Source organism: Oncorhynchus nerka, unplaced genomic scaffold (assembly GCF_034236695.1).
Source record: "Oncorhynchus nerka isolate Pitt River unplaced genomic scaffold, Oner_Uvic_2.0 unplaced_scaffold_1544, whole genome shotgun sequence".
Taxonomy (NCBI): Eukaryota; Metazoa; Chordata; class Actinopteri; order Salmoniformes; family Salmonidae; genus Oncorhynchus; species Oncorhynchus nerka.
The window spans coordinates 28,457-50,550 of NW_027039784.1; the positions used below are offsets into that span (position 1 = coordinate 28,457).

At 41.9% G+C, this 22,094-nt stretch overlaps 1 protein-coding gene and 1 long non-coding RNA gene across 2 annotated transcripts; both read left to right on the plus strand.

Moving 5' to 3' along the window:
- Positions 1-4,180: 4,180 nt before the first annotated feature.
- LOC135568511 (uncharacterized) lies at positions 4,181-21,196 on the plus strand. The gene is made up of 2 exons (XR_010462663.1): positions 4,181-4,376; positions 19,845-21,196. It is a non-coding gene; the product is annotated as an uncharacterized LOC135568511 (long non-coding RNA).
- Positions 6,865-21,196, plus strand: LOC135568510 (gastrula zinc finger protein XlCGF17.1-like). The gene is made up of 3 exons (XM_065015304.1): positions 6,865-6,948; positions 12,994-13,214; positions 18,046-21,196. Exons 2-3 carry the CDS (start codon positions 13,130-13,132, stop codon positions 19,128-19,130), a joined length of 1,170 nt encoding a protein of 389 aa, XP_064871376.1. The 5' UTR covers positions 6,865-6,948; positions 12,994-13,129; the 3' UTR covers positions 19,131-21,196.
- Positions 21,197-22,094: the final 898 nt, after the last annotated feature.

The following is a 22,094-nucleotide window of genomic DNA, read 5'->3' on the forward strand; positions in this document are numbered from 1 at the left end:
ATCAGGTGCATCCCTTCGATTTTTTTCCAGCAGGATTATGCCCCATGGCACAACGCTTGTCCAGGAATGGTTCCAAGAACATGACAGTGAATTCAGTTTACTGCAGTGGCTTGACGAGTCACCAGATCTCAATCCAATTGTTCATCTGTGGGAGGAGATGGAAGGAGCTATTCGGAGTAGAGATCCACTCCCAGCCAACTTGAAATAATTGTGGGAAGCATTGGAGTCAACATCGGCCAGAATCCCTGTGGACGCTCTCAACACCTTGGGAGTCCATGCCCTGATGAACTGAGGCTGTTCTGAGGACAAAAGGAGGTGCAACTCGACATTGGGAAGGTGTTCCTAATGTTTTGTACACTCAGTGTGTATCAGATAAAGATGATGTGATGATCAGTTTTCAGCATTAGTTTGGGTGGATTATTTTATATTACTAAATACCTTTTGTTTAATGATAAACAGGCTATGAATCGACTACTTGTGTTTATTAAATTGTATTTTAATACTAGATTCATTATTTTAGTCATTGATGATGAATGTATTTGAATAACTGTATTGAATATAATTGATCTGGTGGCAGGTAGTCTAGCGGTTAAGAGTGTTGGGCCAGTAACTGAAAGGTTGCTGGTTTGAATCCCGAGCCGCCTGGGTGAAAAATCTGTCATTGTGCCCTTGCAATTAACCATATTTTGTCCCTTAGGTTGCTCTGGATAAGAGCATCTGCTAAATTACAAAAATCGAATGAAAAATTGTTTGTACATGAATTTATGCTGTGCAACCTCTTCTTTTCTGTGTATAATTAAATGAAATAAACTGTTTGAGGTGAAATACTGTGTATACATAACATTACCGTTTACCCTGGCCAGAGGGACAGGGCCATACTGCCCTACCTAACAAAAAGGCAGTGTTAGGGTTCGTTCCTGTTCCCTGTCAATCATTGGCTCATTGGTGAAATTAGCATTATGACAATATCTTGAATTAAATCATTCAAAAACCTTTATTAATGCAATTGTAGACAGAAGTTGACAATCAGGAACATGGCACGCATGTTTCCCAGTAAGTTCTGCATCAAAGAAAATGTCCCTTGTTATTTTATCGAACCCGAAGTGATGTCACTGCCTATGTCGTTATCTTTTACTCATGATACCAAAACCATGCCTACACAGCTATATAAACAAGGCTCTTAGTGTGTTATCTAAAAGCTTAGCAGTAAAATGTCCAAGTTGATTTATAGTGGAATGTCTGACCTGTCTTATCTCCTACACTCCCCTGCAGAGTTCTGTCTCAGTCACACATTTCTCAGAGGGGCCTCTTTATAAGGGGGAGAGAACTAGAAAACCACTGTGGAATAATATTCAAACCTCATAATGTGTATATATATTGTAAATCTGTAGTCTAGGACTCTATAAATGTAAAGAGGGTGGAGTCTTATTACCCCTCCCCTTCTAATAATACAACATAAGCATAATCAATTATTCTAATACATCAATCATTTGCTACAGCCCCAATCATGACCCCTGGGTGAACTCCTGACAGCAGTAACTGCTAATTTGGTAGAAAATGAGTTAGTCATTTTTGCTACATTAAATACATGCTTAATCATGTGAACAAGTGTCTTGCCTCTATTGTGTTTAGGAGAAAATGGGGGTCATGTTAGCAGTAACTGCATAAAGTTCCTGTGAAACCAAGGTAAATAAAATACATTTTTCTCAGTTACTGCCTTTTTACTTGGTAGGGCGTCAGTCTTGCCTCTTGTGTTTAGGAGAAAATGGGGGTCATGTTAGCAGTAACTGCATAAAGTTCCTGTGAAACCAAGGTAAATAAAATACATTTTTCTCAGTTACTGCCTTTTTACTTGGTAGGGCGTCATAGTAAAATAGACTATGCAGTTGCTGTTGTTAGTAGCCAATGCCAAGAGTGTGCAAAGCTGTCATCAAGGCAAAGGGTGGTTACTTTGAAGAATCTGAAATATAACAAATATTTTGATATTTTTAACACTTTCTGGGTTACTACATGATTCCATATGTGTTATTTCATAGTGTTGGTGTCTTAACTATTATTCTACAATCTAGAAAATAGTTCAAATAAAGTAAAACCCTTGATTGAGTAGGTGTGTCCAAACTTTTGACTGGTACTGTATGTGTACAAAACAATATAATTCAGCACACAATAACAAAATAAACATATTTGATAAAAGCAATCACATTCAAATACAACGCAAATGGTCCAAGTGGCCATTTGATGAATTGTTCAGCAAACTTGTGGCTTGGGGGTAGAAGCTGTTAAGGAGCCTTTTGGACCTAGACTTGGCGCTCCGGTACCGCTTGCGGTGCGGTAGCAAGCGAGACAATTACAAATAGTACATAGTGCTGCCTAAAACAAACTGCAACCATGTACTATATGTCTTTGTCATTTATGTGAATTTGGGAAACCTACTATAGGTTAAGTTCACTTATGTTGTGTAGCCTAGTTTTATAGTGTGAACGTTGCCTAGTATGAATGAATGTTTTGTTGTCAATGCTTAGCTACCTGATCTATTGAAATTAGACAATTGAACAAGAAAAAATATATATTTTTAGAGAAAGAAAGTGCCAGAACTGTCAAGACTAATATTTGTGTCCGTTTCTCTTTATTTTTACTGGCCGACTCAAATTAAGTCAGAGGAAAATTACAAATTTAGTCCTGCTATCCCGTGTTTTACTGCTTAAAGAATAGTCTCTTGTTATATGCTAGTGTTTTTTCTAACCTGATACAAACTTGTCTTTGTGTGACTTAGTCACAAGACTGGGCGTATAGCTATGATCCGTTAGGTACGTCCGCAGCATCTGACATCCCGTGGGTTTACTGTCTACAGGAAGTCACATGTAAGGGAACTTGCAGAAAGGAGCACATTATAGTGTTTACTGTTGGGAATGTAGTTAGACGGTGGAGACCTTGGGCTATCAACCTCGTTATCTTAAATCTGCACAGACAACTAATTGCCTTTTACACACTATCTGCCACGTCTACTAAAAGGATGTACTTCTCTATAAAAGCGGAGACCCGTCACTGTTCGTTGGGCCTTAACTGCACAACTGTTGAAGTGCATAGTTGACTGCTCCATTTTAGCTAATCTTATAATAGAGTGTTGTTTGAAAGAATCTGCAGTCTTATAGAATTTATCTGACAAGCCGGCAACATCGAGAGTGAGGACAAACCCAGCCTGCCTCTCTCCTTCCACACCGAGTCCAAACCTACAGTCACTGGGTCCTGATTGTGACAGAGGAGCCCAGTTTGCACTGCAGGATCCAGAGATGTCATCAGTGAAGCTGGAAGACTGCAGTCAAACACTGGAGCTGAATGTCAACATTAAAGATGAAGAAGAGGAGAAGAAGTAAACACCAGTAAACATTCTCCCGTTTCGAGTTTGTCACATCATCTGCAACCATTTTGCTGTTACAGTGTTCTGAGTTTGTTATAACCAATTTATTGATGTGATTATGATATGCTATAGGTCCTGCCCTATTGGTCACGTGCATGCAATGCATACACGTCTCACAAAGAAAGGCGAAATTTGAGGTGAATAGAGAATGTTTTTCCCAAACAAATGAGGTATTTCAGCAACAGAACTTTTCAGTCAGAAATGGCTGTGATTATGTTGCAGCTTCAGTACGATGGACAGCATGATGAACACTGTTGATGTTCTGTGGTTGTCGCTGCAGCAGGGAAGAGAGAGAGAGACAACAGGTGCTAGTCATTTTGTTGTGTAAGTCTGAGCACAACCGCATCAAACGCATGTTTAAACATTTAAGCCAATCGATTGGTGGGAAGAACAGATTACTCTTGGTGTCAGGGACAGCCCTAATGGACTGTACAAGGGAGGCTGGCCCATGTGGACTCAAATGCTTCCAACAGTTGTGTCAAGTTGGCTGGATGTCCTTTGGGTGGTGGACCATTCTTGATACATAAGGGAAACTGTTCAGTGTGAAAAACCCAGCAGCATTGTAGTTCTTGACACAAACCGGTGGACCTGACACCTATTACCACACCCCGTTCAAAGACACTTCAATCTTTTGTCTTGCTGATTCACCCTCTGAATGGCACACATACACAATCCATGTCTAAATTATCTCAAGATTTAAAAATCCTTATTTAACCTGTCTATACCCCTTCATCTACAGTGATTTAACAAGTGACATCAATAAGGGATCATAGCTTTCACCTGGTCAGTCTATGTCATGGAAGTAGCAGGTGTTCATAATATTTTGTATAATCACTGTTTATCACACTGACTTTTATTTCTGATGCTGTTCACACAGGTCACATTGAGACATTCTCTACATCCAGAGAGCAACAGCAGGAAGATCAGAGAGCTAAGAGGTCTCACCACTGCCCACATTGTAAAGAGAGTTTACCAAATCTTTCAAAGCTAAAAATACACCAAAAAATACACACAGGGGAGTAGCCTTACTCCTGCTCTGACTGTGGCTGGAGATTCTCTCATCAGAGCAGCTTAAAAAACACGCCAACATATACACACGAGAGAAACCTTACTCATGCTCTTACTGTGGGTGGAGATTCTCTCAACGAAGCCACTTACAATCACACCAACGCATACACACAGGAGAGAAGCCTTACTCTTGCTCTGACTGTGGAAAATACTTCATAACATCATCTGACCTAATAGTTCACCAGAGAACTGAACACACACAGGAGAGAAGCCGGGTGGTGCAGTGGTCTAAGGTAGAGACTGGGTTCGAGCCCAGGCTCTGTCGCAGCCGGCCGCGATCGGGAGGTCTCTCCCGAGACCGTACGGGAGTTGTAGCGATGAGACCAGATAGTAACTACTAAACAATTGGATACTACGAAATTGTGGAGAAAAAGGGGGTAAAATTTAAAAAATATATACATTTTTTTTAAAGCACATGAACGTGTACATACAGGAGAAAAGCCTTTTTCCTGCTCTGACTGTGGGAAGAGTTTTTCTCAACGGAGCATCTTAAAATACACCAACGTTTACAAACAGGTGAAAAGCCTTACTCCTGCTCTGACTGTGGAAAATGTTTCACACAATTTGATACGTTAAAATGTCACCAGCGTATACATACAGGAGAGAAGCCTTATTCCTGTTCAATGTGGGAGGAGTTTCTCTCTACAGAGCAGCGTAAAATCACACCAACATATACACACAGGAGACAAGCCTTACTCTTGCCTTGACTGTGGTAAATACTTCCCAACATCATCTGCGCTAAATGTTCATCAGACCCTCCCTGAACGCTTGAGGAAAAACAAGTGACTCTCCCCTCTTTCCAAAATAATAATGAAATATAAAGTGGATAGCAGAGAACATGCCTATTGTTTACCCTCACTCCTAGAACAGACCAGAGCCTTAGATACGCAGTTTTACAAACAGTTCTTATTTTTGTAAGCGTCACATGTCAAAGGTTGTGGATTCCCAGAACACCGAATATATTTTTTTATTTCAGAACAGTGCATGATAATGAATGATGCATACTGCAGCACCCAAGACCTTTTGATTTCTATACAGGCTATTGTTCAAAAATATTCTACAACGGGTTGGTCAAAACAAGCTTTGTGATTGGTTGAGACGTGTTCTAAGCCATTCTAAAAACACTGTTTAGCACAGATGATGCAAAAATGGGAATCTTGTTTCCTGTTCTGTCTGACAGATCCCTGCTCATCCACTGGCCCATCAGCCCAGCCAGCCAATTCATTAACTTGATCTCCACTGTAAAAGACATCTAGACATTATTTCCCCTTGCTTTTTTGTTTGCATCAGCGGGGTGTTGTACAAATGTTGCTGTCTTTCTCTCAACATTTGCAACATCGTTTCAATATTGAAATTCGATATGCACTATCCTATTGAGAATTAACGTGTCAGGACGAGGCTGACATCTTGTCTCAGCCAGTTGAAATCATGAATCCGCATAATCTTTATGAATATATACAAAGGAATGTCAATTTAAAACCAGGTCAAATTAAATTAGAAGCAGTTACTTTGCTGTCATTCTAGCTGCATGGTTTGATGTGACTGTTCATAGTAGTTGGCTAGCTAGCAAGCAAGGGATAAGAGTGTTATCAGTATAAATGTAGAGCTGGGGAGGTGACGCCTGAAAGGGAAGAGTATAAAATGTGTTGTGAGCTTTCAAAATGCATGCACTCAGCTGACTGTATCATTGGTATTAAACACTCTCTTAAACTTCTCTTGAGCTTTTGGTCTCAATTCCTTATTGCAAAGAGGTTGCAATTGCCTAATCCGTCTGCAGTTTTCTGTGGTAATGAGCAAGCAGACACTGCATGTATCAGATAGAGATGGTGGATTATCAGTTATTACCATTAGTTTGGGGGGGGTTACTACATAATCTGTACATCAATAAACAAAAGTACATGTGTTTATCACATTTTATTCAAAATAATATATATCTGTATTTATCTACTCAATACATGTCATGACACCAGTATACATTGGGACAAGCCAAGTTGCACGTCACCAATATTCTCTAAATCAAATCAAGGATGACTGTTTAACAGTCTTTATGGCCTGGAGATAGAAGCGGTTTCATTCTCTTGGTCCCAGCTTTGATGCACCTGTACGGTCTTCGCCTTCAAGATGGTAGCAGGGTGAACAGGCCGTGTCTCTGGTGGCTGAGGTTCTTGATGATCTTCTTGGCCTTCCACAGAGATCATCTACAATGAATATGTCATTTGTTGAAAAACGTAGACACGAAAACAGGCACTGCTTTAGTTTTTTAAAACCAAGTTTTCTTTTGTCTAGCTAATCAATATCACTTATATTCTTCATTCTTTAGCAGTAGTTAGTCCATCAGTTCAATAGATGTCGCTGTTGCACTGTGGTAGTGGGGGGAACAGGAAGTTCCGGTAGACGCACACCATTCTTTAGAATAAACAAAACGCCTGAGCTGTGCTGTCCTTTTCTCTTTATCGCTACAGGTATGTAATATCACTTTTAAACAGTCTAATATCGAAATAACGTCATGACATGTTAGATAACAAACCATTCAAGGTATTATGACGTTTGGGAAAGGTTTTGTGTCAAACCGAGTGAGTGAAGAATGTGATTTTAAAAAAGCACACGGCGCGGGGTCCACAACACGTTAATTTGTTAGGCTTTGTCTAACGACCCTGGGTTTATAAACGCGGAAATCGACCCTGCCGCACGAGCATGCTTTTGCGGCACAGTCGATAGCGCGCCGGACCTCGGGCTAGAAGGTCGAGGGTTCGTGACCTGCTCCCCTGCCGGTTTCTTTACATTTGCAGGTTCGTTAGCTCAGTGGGTTTCGCCTGGGGATGTTCAGAACAAAAACCTTGTGGGAAGTTGCAGATACAAATCATCTGAATAGAACTGACATTCATATTCATGTTTGTTCAACATAATTAATTTCTATCTGAATGTGGCCAACATCTCCGTCCTCCAGCTGGACATAGGCCTGGTACCCGCTTGTGAAGCTAGCCACAATAGTGGAATTTGTGGTTCGCACTCAAAATAAAAGTCCCTCTTTGAAAGTGATAAACTGATTCAAAATAGTGGAATCATGTCATATTTGGACAAGATAACGCTAAACATGGTTGGAATGTTGTTACTTAATTTACATTGAATTACAATAACGAATTATTTAGAAAGTAAACAGGAAAAAAAGTATTAGACCACATCATTGTATTGGGGGTATTCTTATATGACTTTATGAAACGAGTTGGATTGTGCACCCATGAAACAGGTGACACCAACAGAAAACTATTATCAAGAATTAACACAAATATTAGCTTCTTAGCTCTTATTGCAGGACTTTCTGTGAAAAACACCTTCCCAGTCAGTCTATTAAAGGGGTACTCCAGTACTTTTTCAGAAGGTCCAGTGACACACATTTCCTAGGTGGCAAAGGTCCAGATGGATATTGTCAGTTGTTGGCATTGTAACAAACCCCTAACTTGCAACCACAAAATCTAAACAACCCTCTTGTTGGCGGAGAGAACATTAAGCAGTTTAAAAGCTAATATCCCACAATTCTACACGTTACAATGGGGCTGAGATTTTTTGTTGTTGCTGTTTAAAAAAATTCTACACGTTTCCATGTCTTATGTGTGTTTACATGATACCAGGGGTCGAAGCCCAACCAAAAAGTATTATTATGTATATATTCTGGGTTCCGTGGTCCGTATTGACCCACTCTGGGTTCCGTGGTCGGTATTGACCCAGTCTGGATCCGGACCGAGGTCCGTATTGACCCTCTCTGGATCTGGACCGAGGTCCGTATTGACCCGCTCTGGATCTGGACCGAGGTCCGTATTGACCCGCTCTGGATCTGGACCGAGGTCCGTATTGACCCAGTCTGGATCTGGACCGTGGTCCGTATTGACCCAGTCTGGATCTGGACCGTGGTCCGTATTGACCCGCTCTGGATCCGGCCCGAGGTCCACCAGTTGAGTATGGAGGGTCTTTTGTTTGTGTTGGACATTCATATTGCACTCTACAGTCTTACCTATGGATTGTTCAGCCTACTCAGTGACACCCACAGAACACAACTATGTAGAGTTTACACAAATATTAGCATCTCAGCTCTATTGCTGGACTCTGAAACCTCTGTTGTCCGGGAGTTGAACCCCGTCAGCTAAATTGCCGTGATCATCAGTGGTTTCAAGTTTCTCTGTACATTTTTGACGAGATGATCATAGTGAAAATGACATATTTTTGCATTTCCCGCTGTGTTACTGCATTGATTCTCATTGCCAAAAGGCTCAGGATAACTCCTGATAGAGTTGATTCTCATTGCCAAAAGGCTCAGGATAACTCCTGATAGAGTTGATTCTCATTGCCAAAAGGCTCAGGATAACTCTCATTGCCAAAGGCTCAGGATAATTATTCTCATTGCCAAAAGGCTCAGGATAACTCCTAATTAAGTTGGGTAGCTGATGGGCCTATTCAGCGCTTAAATAGACAACATGATTAGTTACAGGAACCAGGACTAATAAAGCCAATGCAACTGGCTGTTTTACAAACGCTAGGCCTTCCACATGGATGGACATTCATAAAATAAAGTTATAGGCTGACATTGTAGGATACACCACATCTGAACCAATCACTCAGACCTCATTAGACAGGTTTCCATTGACCCAGGCGCATTTGACAATCATTTTTTGTCAAAGTTTCTTTAGTCCTGAAAAGTGAGGATAGGAAGTGTTTTTTGAATAATTGATGATTGCTGAATACGCGGTGCGTCATTACGCACAGCTGTTTTTTATCGTCACAACTTAGTTAAATGTTAACAAACCCGAGCGGGAAATTGTTGGATCTATTTTGTATTTACTTTTTCTAAATGGCGACCAAAAAAATCACTATACAAGTTATTTGAAACAGCTAATTTCACAAGATTTGAAAGCACTACAGCAGAGTACAGGAAATTAAAGCTTAATTCAGTACAGTAGAGTACAACAGTATAGAGTATAGTGCAGTATAAAGTATTGTACTTTACTCTAATGTTCTCCATTGGGGCTGGGCGATATGGACCAAAGAATCATACAGCTTTATCTTGAGTTTTCAAACTTCTAGGCGATTCACCATAAATATCTCAGTTTAGTTTCTCTATAAATGAGCCTTGTACAATTAAAGGTTGAAAACACTGCATTTCAAACAGTCAATAATCTAATGAATTCAGGGCTTGTGAAGTTATACGAGGCTAAATATAAGCCTTCGACAACCATAACACCCACTAATCATTTAAATCAAATCAAATGTATTTGTCACATACACATGGTTAGCAGATGTTAATGTGAGTGTAGCAAAATGCTTGTGCTTCTAGTTCCGACAATGCAGTAATAACCAACGAGTAATCTAACCTAACAATTCCAAAACTACTACCTTATACACACAAGTGTAAAGGGATAAAGAATATGTACATAAAGATATATGAATGAGTGATGGTACAGAACGGCATAGGCAAGATGCAGTAGATGGTATCGAGTACAGTATATACATATACATATGAGATGAGTAATGTAGGGTATGTAAACATTATATTAAGTAGCATTGTTTAAAGTGGCTAGTGATATATTTTCCATCAATTTCCATCAATTCCCATTATTAAAGTGGCTGGAGTTGAGTCAGTGTGTTGGCAGCAGCCACTCAATGTTAGTGGTGGTTGTTTAACAGTCTGATAGCCTTGAGATAGAAGCTGTTTTTCAGTCTCTTGGTCCCTGCTTTGATGCACCTGTACTAACCTCGCCTTCTGGATGATAGCGGGGTGAACAGGCAGTGGCTCGGGTGGTTGTTGTCCTTGATGATCTTTATGGCCTTCCTGTAACATCGGGTGGTGTGGGTGTCCTGGAGGGCAGGTAGAGATTTGCGTCGTCTGTGGACCTATTTGGGCGGTAAGCAAATTGGAGTGGGTCTAGGGTGTCAGGTAGGGTGGAGTTGATATGGTCCTTGACTAGTCTCTCAAAGCACTTCATGATGACGGAAGTGAGTGCTACGGGGCGGTAGTCGTTTAGCTCAGTTACCTTAGCTTTCTTGGGAACAGGGACGATGGTGGCCCTCTTGAAACATGTGGGAACAGCAGACTGGGATAAGGATTGATTGAATATGTCCGTAAACACACCAGTCAGCTGGTCTGCGCATGCTCTGAGGACGTGGCTGGGGATGCCGTCTGGGCCTGCAGCCTTGCGAGGGTTAACACGTTTAAATGTTTTACTCACATCGGCTGCAGTGAAGGAGTTTCCGCAGGTTTTGGTTGCGGAGTTTCCGCAGGTTTTGGTTGCGGGCCGTGTCAGTGGCACTGTATTGTCCTCAAAGCGGGCAAAAAGTTATTTAGTCTGTCGGGGAGCAAGACATCCTGGTCCGTGACGGGGCTGGTTTTCTTTTTGTAATCTGTGATTGACTGTAGACCCTGCCACATACCTCTTGTTTTAGCCGTTGAATTGTGACTCTACTTTGTCTCTATACTGACGCTTAGCTTGTTTGATTGCCTTGCGGAGGGAATAGTTACACTGTTTGTATTCGGTCATGTTTCCGGGCACCTTGCCCTGGTTAAAAGCAGTGGTTCACGCTTTCAGTTTCACGCGAATGCTGCCATCAATCGACAGTTTCTGGTTTGGGAATGTTGTAATCGTTGCTATGGAAACGACATTGTCAATGCACTTTCTAATGAACGCGCTCACCGAATCAGCGTATTCGTCAATGTTGTTGTTGGAAGCAATGCGGAACATATCCCAGTCCACGTGATCGAAGCTATCAAAATAGTTTAACCTTTTTTCTTGTTGCAATAATCACTGATCTGGCTTTCAATTCTGTCTATGAAAATGACTCTTTGTTAAAAAAGTACTAACTTATTGTAGCAGGCATTAGCCTATAGAAAATGAACACAGGTCTGTCTCATCAACAGTCTCTCAAGCCCACGTGCTAGTGATTAGCCAGCTAATCTTTATATAACAAGTTTAGTCAACTTGGATCTATTTGCTAACAAGGTTGAACAGTTGAATTGTTATGAACACACCATTCTGTTGACAGTCTCCAACTGTTTGAAAAGCATGTTAGCCTGTCCACTTTGTTCAGATGTTAAATCAAGTGGCCAACCTTGTAGCTCAAAATGAGAACGAGTTGCCAATAGCTTTTGTATAATTGTTTTATGCTTATTGCACATTTATAAAACAGACTAGAGAGCTATTATAATAGTATTTGGCTAAAATACTGCTAGCAGTACTAATTCTAGCATTCATTATCCAGAATAAATGTTCATTGATACTCCCGTTTAGTAGTGTAACTCTGCTCTCAATCTGAGTAGTTGAGACATAAAAAGGGCATTGATAGAAAAGGTAACTTCTCTATTACAGTAAAATAATGTTTCAATGTGTTTTGGTGTCAATATGAACCATTATTTTGGACCAAACCACAAATGTAAATAGCTAGTTGAAACCGCTTGCCAGAGAGGCAGGGGAGGTGCTTGGTGTGTGTAAATCCTAGAGGAAAATGCCAATGCTTTTCTATTGGCTTGTTTTGGACCTAAGCTTGTCCCCTGCCTTCCCACCTTGAGGACAACGATTCCTCGTTTTAGGATGGGCATTGCCACTGAGGGCTTCTACCATTTTAAAGTAGTCAACTGTGTGGGTGTAACAGTACTCTTCTTGCGTTGTGTACAATCAATCATCGACACGAGCTCCAACAGCACCAGTCATGGAGCTTTATTCTGATAGAAACAGCACTGTACAAAATATACAACCCCCCCCCTCACCAGACATAGTAAGTTGCTAACTAGTATTAGCTGGAATTCTCTACAACAAAATGCATAACAAATATGCACCAAAAACGTTGCATCTTATGTGTGATGTTCAAATAACTTTTACAAACAAATTGATATAAATTGTACATTTAAATCATCACTTGGGAGTATAAAATCACTTTTGACGTACGGTGCTTTGCAACCAACAACTTACCGCTGGTTTGGTGCTTGTTCACTGGGACGATTCTAACTGGAACATCCCCCCTCGTAAGCAAGCTACGCAAACCAGCCAATAAGATGCCATGTTGAGTAGGCGAAGGCAAGACAAAACTAAAACCAAAAACCCATTGGCTTAACAATAAAGTGGCAAGGGGAATCACCAATATAACCCTGTTACATGGGGATTCCTATGGGTTAGCAGCAATCAGCCAATCAGAGCATTGCCTTCTTCAAATTGGGTTCTATGGTTTGTAAATGTCTTTAATCCCACCATCTAGATTATTCAGGTGAATAGTGCTGCCTAAAACAACTGCAACTTTGTACTAAATGGTTTTTGAGTCATTTATGTGAATTCGGGAAATCTACTATAGGTTCTGTGTACTTACGTTGTGTAATTTAAAGTGTGAACTTTGTCTAATGGGACATTTTAAAAATAGTTTGTTGTCAATGTTTAGCGACCTGATCTAATATAGTTTTAGAGAATAAAGTGCCATAACTGTCAAGACTAACGTCTGTGTCCGTTTCTCTTTATTGCTACTGGCCGACTCAGATTAAGTCTGAGGCCGGTTACATCAACAGTGAGGACAAACCCAGCCTGCCTCTCTCCTTCCACACTGAGTCCAAACCTACAGTCACTGGGTCCTGATTGTGACAGTGGAGCCCAGTTTGCACTGCAGGATCCAGAGATGGCATCGGTGAAGCTGGAAGACTGCAGTCAAACACTGGAGCTGAATGTCATCATTAAAGATGAAGAAGAGGAGGAGAAGATTGGTAAGAGCAGGTTCTATCTATAAATTAGACCTCCTTAAGTTATGACCCTGTCTAATACTAGGTTGACTTCTGTAATTCTAACATCAAACATCCCTGAACAACTGGGTTATCTGGAGTGATCAGAGAGTAGACTAAAGAAGTGAAGTAGACAAACTGACAGTGTTTTAAAGTTCTATGAAATGAGTCTGTGTAGTTACTAACCCTTGTGATATTGAGTGGAGGATGATATGAATTTTTATTTTTTTATTTCACCTTTATTTAACCAGGTAGGCAAGTCGAGAACAAGTTCTCATTTACAATTGTGACCTGGCCAAATAAAGCAAAGCAGTTCGACAGGTACAACAACACAGAGTTACACATGGAGTAAAACAAACATACAGTCAATAATACAGTAGAAAAATAAGTCTATATACAATGTGAGCAAATGAGGTGAGAAGGGAGCTAAAGGCAAAAAAGGCCATAGTGGCAAAGTAAATACAATATAGCAAGTAAAAATAAATAAACACTGATGGCAGATTTGCAGTGGAAGAATGTGCAAAGTAGAGGTAGAAATAATGGGGGTGCAAAGGAGCAAAATAAATAAATAAAATAAATACAGTAGGGGGAGAGGTAGTTGTTTGGGCTAAATTATAGATGGGCTATGTACAGGTGCAGTAATCTGTGAGCTGCTCTGACAGCTGGTGCTTAAAGCTAGTGAGGGGGATAAGTGTTTCCAGTTTCAGAGATGTTTGCAGTTCGTTCCAGTCATTGGCTACAGGTGGGTGCTTCTATGGTGACCAGCGAGGTGAGATAAGGGTGGACTTTACCTAGCAGGGTCTTGTAGATGACCTGGAGCCAGTGGGTTTGGCGACGAGTATGAAGCGAGGGCCAGCCAACGAGAGCGTACAGGTCGCAGTGGTGGGTAGTATATGGGGCTTTGGTGACAAAACGTATGGCACTGTGATAGACTGCATCCAATTTATTGAGTAGGGTATTGGAGGCTATTTTGTAAATGACATCGAGGATCGGTAGGATGGTCAGTTTTACAAGGGTATGTTTGGCAGCATGAGTGGAGGCTTTGTTGAGAAATAGGAAGCCAATTCTAGATTTAACTTTGGATTGGAGATGTTTGATGTGAGTCTGGAAGGAGAGTTTACAGTCTAGCCAGACACCTAGGTATTTGTAGTTGTCCACATATTCTAAGTCAGAACCGTCCAGAGTAGTGATGTTGGACGGGCGGGCAGGTGCAGGCAGCGATCGGTTGAAGAGCATGCATTTAGTTTTACTTGTATTTGAGAGCAAATGGAGGCCACGGAAGGAGAGATGTATGGCATTGAAGCTCGTCTGGAGGGTTGTTAACACAGAGTCCAAAGAAGGGCCAGAAGTATACAGAATGTGGCGGACTGCAATAGCATCGAATAGTCCCCGCGATATGCAACTGTTCAGGGAAGTCAGGAACCAATACACGCAGTCAGTCAGGAAAGCAAAGGCCAGCTTCTTCAGGCAGAAATGTGCATCCTGTAGCTCTAACTCCAAAAGGTTCTGGGACACTGTGAAGTCCATGGGGAACAAGAGCACCTCCTCCCAGCTGCCCACTGCACTGAGGCTCGGTAACACGGTCACCACCGATAAATCCATGATTATCGGAAACGTCAACAAGCATTTCTCAACGGCTGGCCATGCCTTCCTCCTGGCTACTCCAACCTCGGCCAACAGCCCCCCCCCCAGCTACTCGCCCAAGCATCTCCAGGTTCTCCTTTACCCAAATCCAGATAGCAGATGTTCTGAAAGAGCTGCAAATCCTGGACCCGTACAAATCAGCTGGGCTTGACAATCTGGACCCTCTATTTCTGAAACTATCCGCCGCCATTGTCGCAACCCCTATTACCAGCCTGTTCAACCTCTCTTTCATATCGTCTGAGATCCCCAAGGATTGGAAAGATGCCGCAGTCATCCCACTCTTCAAAGGGGGAGACACCCTGGACCCAAACTGTTACAGACCTATATCCATCCTGCCCTGCCTTTCTAAGGTCTTCGAAAGCCAAGTCAACAAACAGGTCACTGACCATCTCGAATCCCACCGTACCTTCTCCGCTGTGCAATCTGGTTTCCGAGACGGTCACGGGTGCACCTCAGCCACGCTCAAGGTACTAAACAATATCATAACCGCCATCGATAAAAGACAGTACTGTGCAGCCGTCTTCATCGACCTTGCCAAGGCTTTCGACTCTGTCAATCACCATATTCTTATCGGCAGACTTAGTAGCCTCGGTTTTTCTGATGACTGCCTTGCCTGGTTCACCAATTACTTTGCAGACAGAGTTCAGTTTGTCAAATCGGAGAGCATGCTGTCCGGTCCTCTGGCAGTCTCTATGGGGGTGCCACAGGGTTCAATTCTCGGGCCGACTCTTTTCTCTGTATATATCAATGATGTTGCTCTTGCTGCGGGCGATTCCCTGATCCACCTCTACGCAGACGACACCATTCTGTATACTTCCGGCCCGTCCTTGGACACTGTGCTATCTAAACTCCAAACGAGCTTCAATGCCATACAACACTCCTTCCGTGGCCTCCAACTGCTCTTAAACGCTAGTAAAACCAAATGCATGCTTTTCAACCGTTCGCTGCCTGCACCCGCACGCCCGACTAGCATCACCACCCTGGATGGTTCCGACCTAGAATATGTGGATATCTATAAGTACCTAGGTGTCTGGCTAGACTGTAAACTCTCCTTCCAGACTCATATCAAACATCTCCAATCTAAAATCAAATCTAGAGTCGGCTTTCTATTCCGCAACAAAGCCTCCTTCACTCACGCCGCCAAACTTACCCTAGTAAAACTGACTATCCTACCGATCCTCAACTTCGGCGATGTCATCTACAAAATAGCTTCTAACACTCTACTCAGCAAACTGGATGCAGTTTATCACAGTGCTATCCGTTTTGTTACTAAAGCACCCTATACCACCCACCACTGCGACCTGTATGCTCTAGTCGGCTGGCCCTCGCTACATATTCGTCGCCAGACTCACATGTACAGACAAAGGTATGGTAGGATGTGAATACGATTGGTCGAAAGACTCGGTTGACTAGGAAAATGTTCTCTTGTCGGGACAGCCCTAAATGCTTTATTCCCTGTATTGTACAGCCTACTGTTATGAAGGCATATGTACAGTATATCACAAAAGTGAGTACACCCCTCACATTTTTGTAAATATTTGTATCTTTTCATGTGACAACACTGAAGAAATGACACTTTCCTACAATGTAAAGTAGTGAGTGTACAGCTTGAATAACAGTGTAAATTTGCTGTCCCCTCAAAATAACTCAACACACAGCCATTAATGTCTAAACCGCTGGCAACAAAAGTGAGTACACCCCTAAGTGAAAATGTCCAAATTGGGCCCAAAGTGTCAATATTTTGTGTGGCCACCATCATTTTCCAGCACTGCCTTAACCCTCTTGGGCATGGAGTTCACCAGAGCTTCACAGGTTGCCACTGGAGTCCTCTACCACTCCTCCATGATGACATCACGGAGCTGGTGGATGTTAGAGACCTTGGACTCCTCCACCTTTTGTTTGAGGATGCCCCACAGATGGTCAATAGGGTTTAGGTCTGGAGACATGCTTGGCCAGTCCATCACCTTTACCCTCAGCTTCTTTAGCAAGGCAGTGGTCGTCTTGGAGGTGTGTTTGGGGTCGTTATCATGTTGGAATACTGCCCTGCTGCCCAGTCCCCGAAGGGAGGGGATCATGCTCTGCTTCAGTATGTCACAGTACATGTTGGCATTCATGGTTCCCTCAATGAACTGTAGCTCCCCAGTGCCGGCAGCACTCATGCAGCCCCAGACCATGACACTCCCACCACCATGCTTGACTGTAGGCAATACATACTTGCCTTTGTACTCCTCACCTAGTTGCCGCCACACACACTTGCCACCATCTGAACCAAATAAGTTTATCTTGATCTCATCAGACCACAGGACATGGTTCCAGTAATCCATGTCCTTAGTCTGCTTGTCTTCAGCAAACTGTTTGCGGGCTTTCTTGTGCATCTTTAGAAGAGGCTTCCATCTGGGATGACAGCCATGCAGACCAATTTGATGCAGTGTACGGCGTACGGTCTGAGCACTGACAGGCTGACCCCCCACCCCTTCAACCTCTGCAGCAATGCTGGCAGCACTCATATGTCTATTTCCCAAAGACAACCTCTGGATATGACGCTGAGCACGTGCACTCAACTTCTTTGGTCAACCATGGCGAGGCCTGTTCTGAGTGGAACCTGTCCAGTTAAACCGCTGTATGGTCTTGGCCACTGTGCTGCAGCTCCGTTTCAGGGTCTTGGCAATCTTCTTATAGCCCCGGCCATCTTTATGTAGAGCAACGATTCTTTTTTTCAGATCCTCAGAGAGTTCTTTGCCATGAGGTGCCATGTTGAACTTCCAGTGACCAGTCAGTATGAGGGAGTGTGAGAGCGATGACAACAAATTTAACACACCTGCTCCCCATTCACACCTGAGACCTTGTAACACTAACGAGGCACATGACACCGGGGAGGGGATATGACTAATTGGGCACAATTTGGACATTTTCACTTAGGTGTGTATTCAATTTGTTGCCAGCGGTTTAGACATTAATGGCTGTGTGTTGAGTTATTTTGAGGGGACAGCAAATTTACACTGTTATACAAGCTGTACACTCACTACTTTACATTGTAGCAAAGTGTCATTTCTTCAGTGTTGTCACATGAAAAGATATACTCAAATATTTACACATGTGAGGGGTGTACTCACTTTTGTGATATACTGTATATCACACCAACTGACTGGTTCTTCTGATGTTGTTCACACAGGAGACCATGTTGAGACATTCTCTACATCAAGAGAGAAACAGCAGGAAGATGACAGAGCTAAGAGTTCTCACCACTGCCCACATTGTGAGGAGATTTTCCCAATTCTATCAATGCTAAAAATACACCTTAAAATACACACTGGAGAGAATCTGTATCCCTGTACTGACTGTGGGAAGAGATTCACGACATCAAGGTCTCTGACAGTTCATCAGAGAATACACACAGGAGAGAAGCCTTACTTCTGCTCTGACTGTGAAAAGCGTTTCTCTCGACTGGACCACTTAAAAACACATGAACGTATACATACAGGGGAGAAGCCTTACTCCTGCTCTGACTGTGGAAATAGTTTCTCTCGACTGGGCGACTTAAAAACACATGAACGTATACATACTGGAGAGAAGCCTTACTCCTGCTCTGACTGTGGAAATAGGTTCTCTCGACTGGACCACTTAAAAACACATGAACGTATACATACTGGAGTGAAGCCTTACTCCTGCTCTGACTGTGGAAAGAGTTTCTCTCGACTGGGAAACCTAAAAACACATGAACGTATACATACAGGAGTGAAGCCTTACTCCTGCTCTGAATGTGGAAAGAGGTTCTCTCGACTGGGCGACTTAAAAACACATGAAAGTACACATACAGGAGTGAATTCTTACTCCTGCTCTGACTGTGGAAAGAGGTTCTCTCGACTGGGCCACTTAAAAACACATGAACGTATACATACAGGAGTGAAGCCTTACTCCTGCTCTAACTGTGGAAAGAGGTTCTCTCGACTGGGCCACTTAAAAAGACATGAACTTATACATACAGGAGAGAAGCCTTACTCCTGCTCTGATTGTGGAAAATGCTTCACAACATCAACTGACCTAAAAGTTCATCAGAGAACACACACAGGAGAGAAGCCTTACTCCTGCTGTGATTGTGTAAAATGCTTCAAAACATCAACTGACCTAAAAGTTCATCAGAGAACACACACAGGAGTGAAGCCTTACTCCTGCTCTGGCTGTGGAAAGAGTTTCTCTCGAATGGGCCAGTTAAAAAGACACCAAGGTACACATAAAGGAGAGAAGCCTTACCACTGATCTGACTGTAGATTTTTTTTTTTTATTTTTAACAGCTGAGCTAAAAGGGTCATCAGAGAACACGCACAGGAGAGAAGCCTTACGTCTGCTCTTAATGTAGCAAGAGTTTCTCCCGATTGGGCAATGTAAAAACAAACCAACAGATACACACTTGAGAGAAGCCTTATCACTGCACTAACTGTGAGAAGAGATTCTACAGATTGGTGTCTTTTTAAATGGCCCAATGTATACATAAAGGAGAGAAGCCTCATCAGTTCTCTCAGACCAGCTAAAATTACCCACTCCACTTAATTATCATCTAATAAAATAATTAGCAACGTTGAATTGGATCAAATAAAGAAAGCGTAGATAACTGTATTGTAATCCTATAGTTTCTCACTGTGAGAGAACTGTGCAGAGGAAAGGGAGCATCATAGAACGTTAGCCTCTTTACTAATCAGTGTAAACCCTGTCAGTATGTGTTTTGTTCGCTTCTACTGTAAAGATATTGACATAGACAACATACACTGAGTGTACAAAACATTAGGAACACCTTTCTGATATTGAGTTTGTCCTCAGAACAGCCTCAATTCGTAGGGGCATAGACTGTCCAAGGTGTTGAGAGCATTCCACAGGGATTCTGGCCCATGTTGACTCCAATGCTTCCCACAATTGTGTCAAGTTGGCTGGGAGTAGATCTCTACTCTGAATAGCTCCTTCCTTCTCCTCCCACAGATGCACAATTGGATTGAGATCTGGTGACTCGGCAGGCCACTGCAGTAAACTGAATTCACAGTCATGTTCTTGGAACCATTCCTGGACAAGCCTTGTGGCGTAATCCTGCTGAAGAAATCTATTTGCAGCTGGATACACAGCTGCCATGAAGGATGCACCAGAGCAAAAAACAATTAACTTTGGTTGCAGGAATGAAAACACTGGAAAATTTGAAAAGCATTGCCTGGTCTGATTAATCCCGGTTCCTGCTGTTTCACACTGATGGAAGGACTAGGGTATGGAGAGAACCACGAGTACATGCAAGTACCTAACTGTCATACTTGAGTAAAAGTAATGATACCTTAATGGAAAATGACTCAATTAAAAGTAAAAGTCAGACGGTAAAATACTACTTGAGTAAGAGTCTAAAAGTATTTGGTTGTAAATATACTTAAGTATCAAAAGTAAAAGTATAAATGATTTCAAATTCCTAAAATTATGCAAACCAGAAGGCACAATTGTCTTGTTTTTTTATATTACGGATAGCCAGGGCACACTCCAACACTCTGACATCATTTACAAATGAAGCATTTGTGTTTAGTGAGTCTGCCAGATCAGAGGCAGTAGGGATGACCAGGGATGTTAACTTGATAAGTGTGTGGATTGGACCATTTTCTGTCCTGCTAATCATAAACAATGTAATGAGTACTTTTGGGTGTCAGGGAAAATGTATGGAGTAAAAAGTGCTTTATTTTATATTGGAATTTGGTGAAATTATAAATAGTAAAGTACAGATACAACTAAAGTAGGTCTTTTAAATAATTTAATAGAGTAAAAAGTATATATTTTCTTTAGGAATGTAGTGAAATAAATGTAAAGTTACCCCCCAAAACACGACTAAAAGTTATTTGATTTTTTAAAATTTAAGTTCTTTACACCACTGCATGCATCCATGCCTCGTGTCAGCATTGCAGGCTGGTGGTGTGAAGGTGTGGGGTGTGTTTTCAGGGAGCACATGGGGCCCCTTGATAAAAGATGAATGCCAATCAGTTGCATCCCTTCATGGCAGCAGTGTCTGTCTTTTAATACTAGATTCATTATTTTAGTCATTGATGATGAATGTATTTGAAGAACTGTATTGAAGTTAATTGATCTGACGGCAGGTAGCCAGCGGTTAAGAGTGTTGGGCCAGTAACTGAAAGGTCGCTGGTTTGAATCCCGAGCTGACTAGGTGTAAAATCTGTGTTTGTGCCCTTGAGCAAGGCAATTAACCCTTATTTGTCCTGTAATTTGCTCTGGATAAGAGCATCTGCTAAATGACAAGATTGTAATGAAAAATAATGTTTGCATGAAATAAACTGTTTGAAGTGAAATACTGTATATACAATACACAACATTACCACTTTGTTTACCCTGGTCAGAGGGACAGGACCATTGTAAACTAGACTAAGTAGCTGCTGTTGTTAGTAGCCTACAGTTTCCATGCAATACAGCATGTCATATCACTAATGATTAGGTGTTTAGGCTGCTACATTTATGCAAGAGTTTTTGCTTGTGTCTGTTGGGAGTGATGTGTTATCAGCTTGTTAAATAACTAATGGAGGGAAGTGGAGAGCGTGTCTTGAGCTTTGTGCCCGGCCCGTCCGACATGGTCAAGAGATGCAGAGAACCTGCAGCAGCACCCTGATGTGAAGAACAGCCCTTACAAAAATGTAAGATTCTAGTACATTGAGAAAAACAATACCATGGTACTATCATGCCACTATAGTGACTAAAAAATAGATGATAGTAGATGTATCTACTATCATGTTGTTAGTTTTGGTATTTGCACCAGTAGCATGTTTTTTTTCCTGCAATGGTAGTGACCAAAAAAACATGTTTTCCATTGTATAATATGCAACCTGGAATTAAAATGTAAGAGGACCAGTGCTTCTACAGTGAATCACATCTGTGCTGTTTGAGAGAGATGTTGTTAGACTGCATTGTATCGTTGTTTCCTCTTCTGAGGGCACTGGTGGGCAACAACATTTCAATTCACAGAGACAATGAGTCCTTCTAGTTTGCACGATATCCACACGTTTGAATGATCTGTATTGTGATGATGGAAATTGAATTGACAATATACAATGTGGGTTGGTAACTAGGTTTGGCCTCCAGTCAATTTGTTGCTGAGTTTGTAACTAGTCTGCGGGCCAGAACATAATTAGCCTATTAACAAATAGCCTATAGCTTCCCAATTCATAGTCCTACACAGTGTAGGCTACACTACAC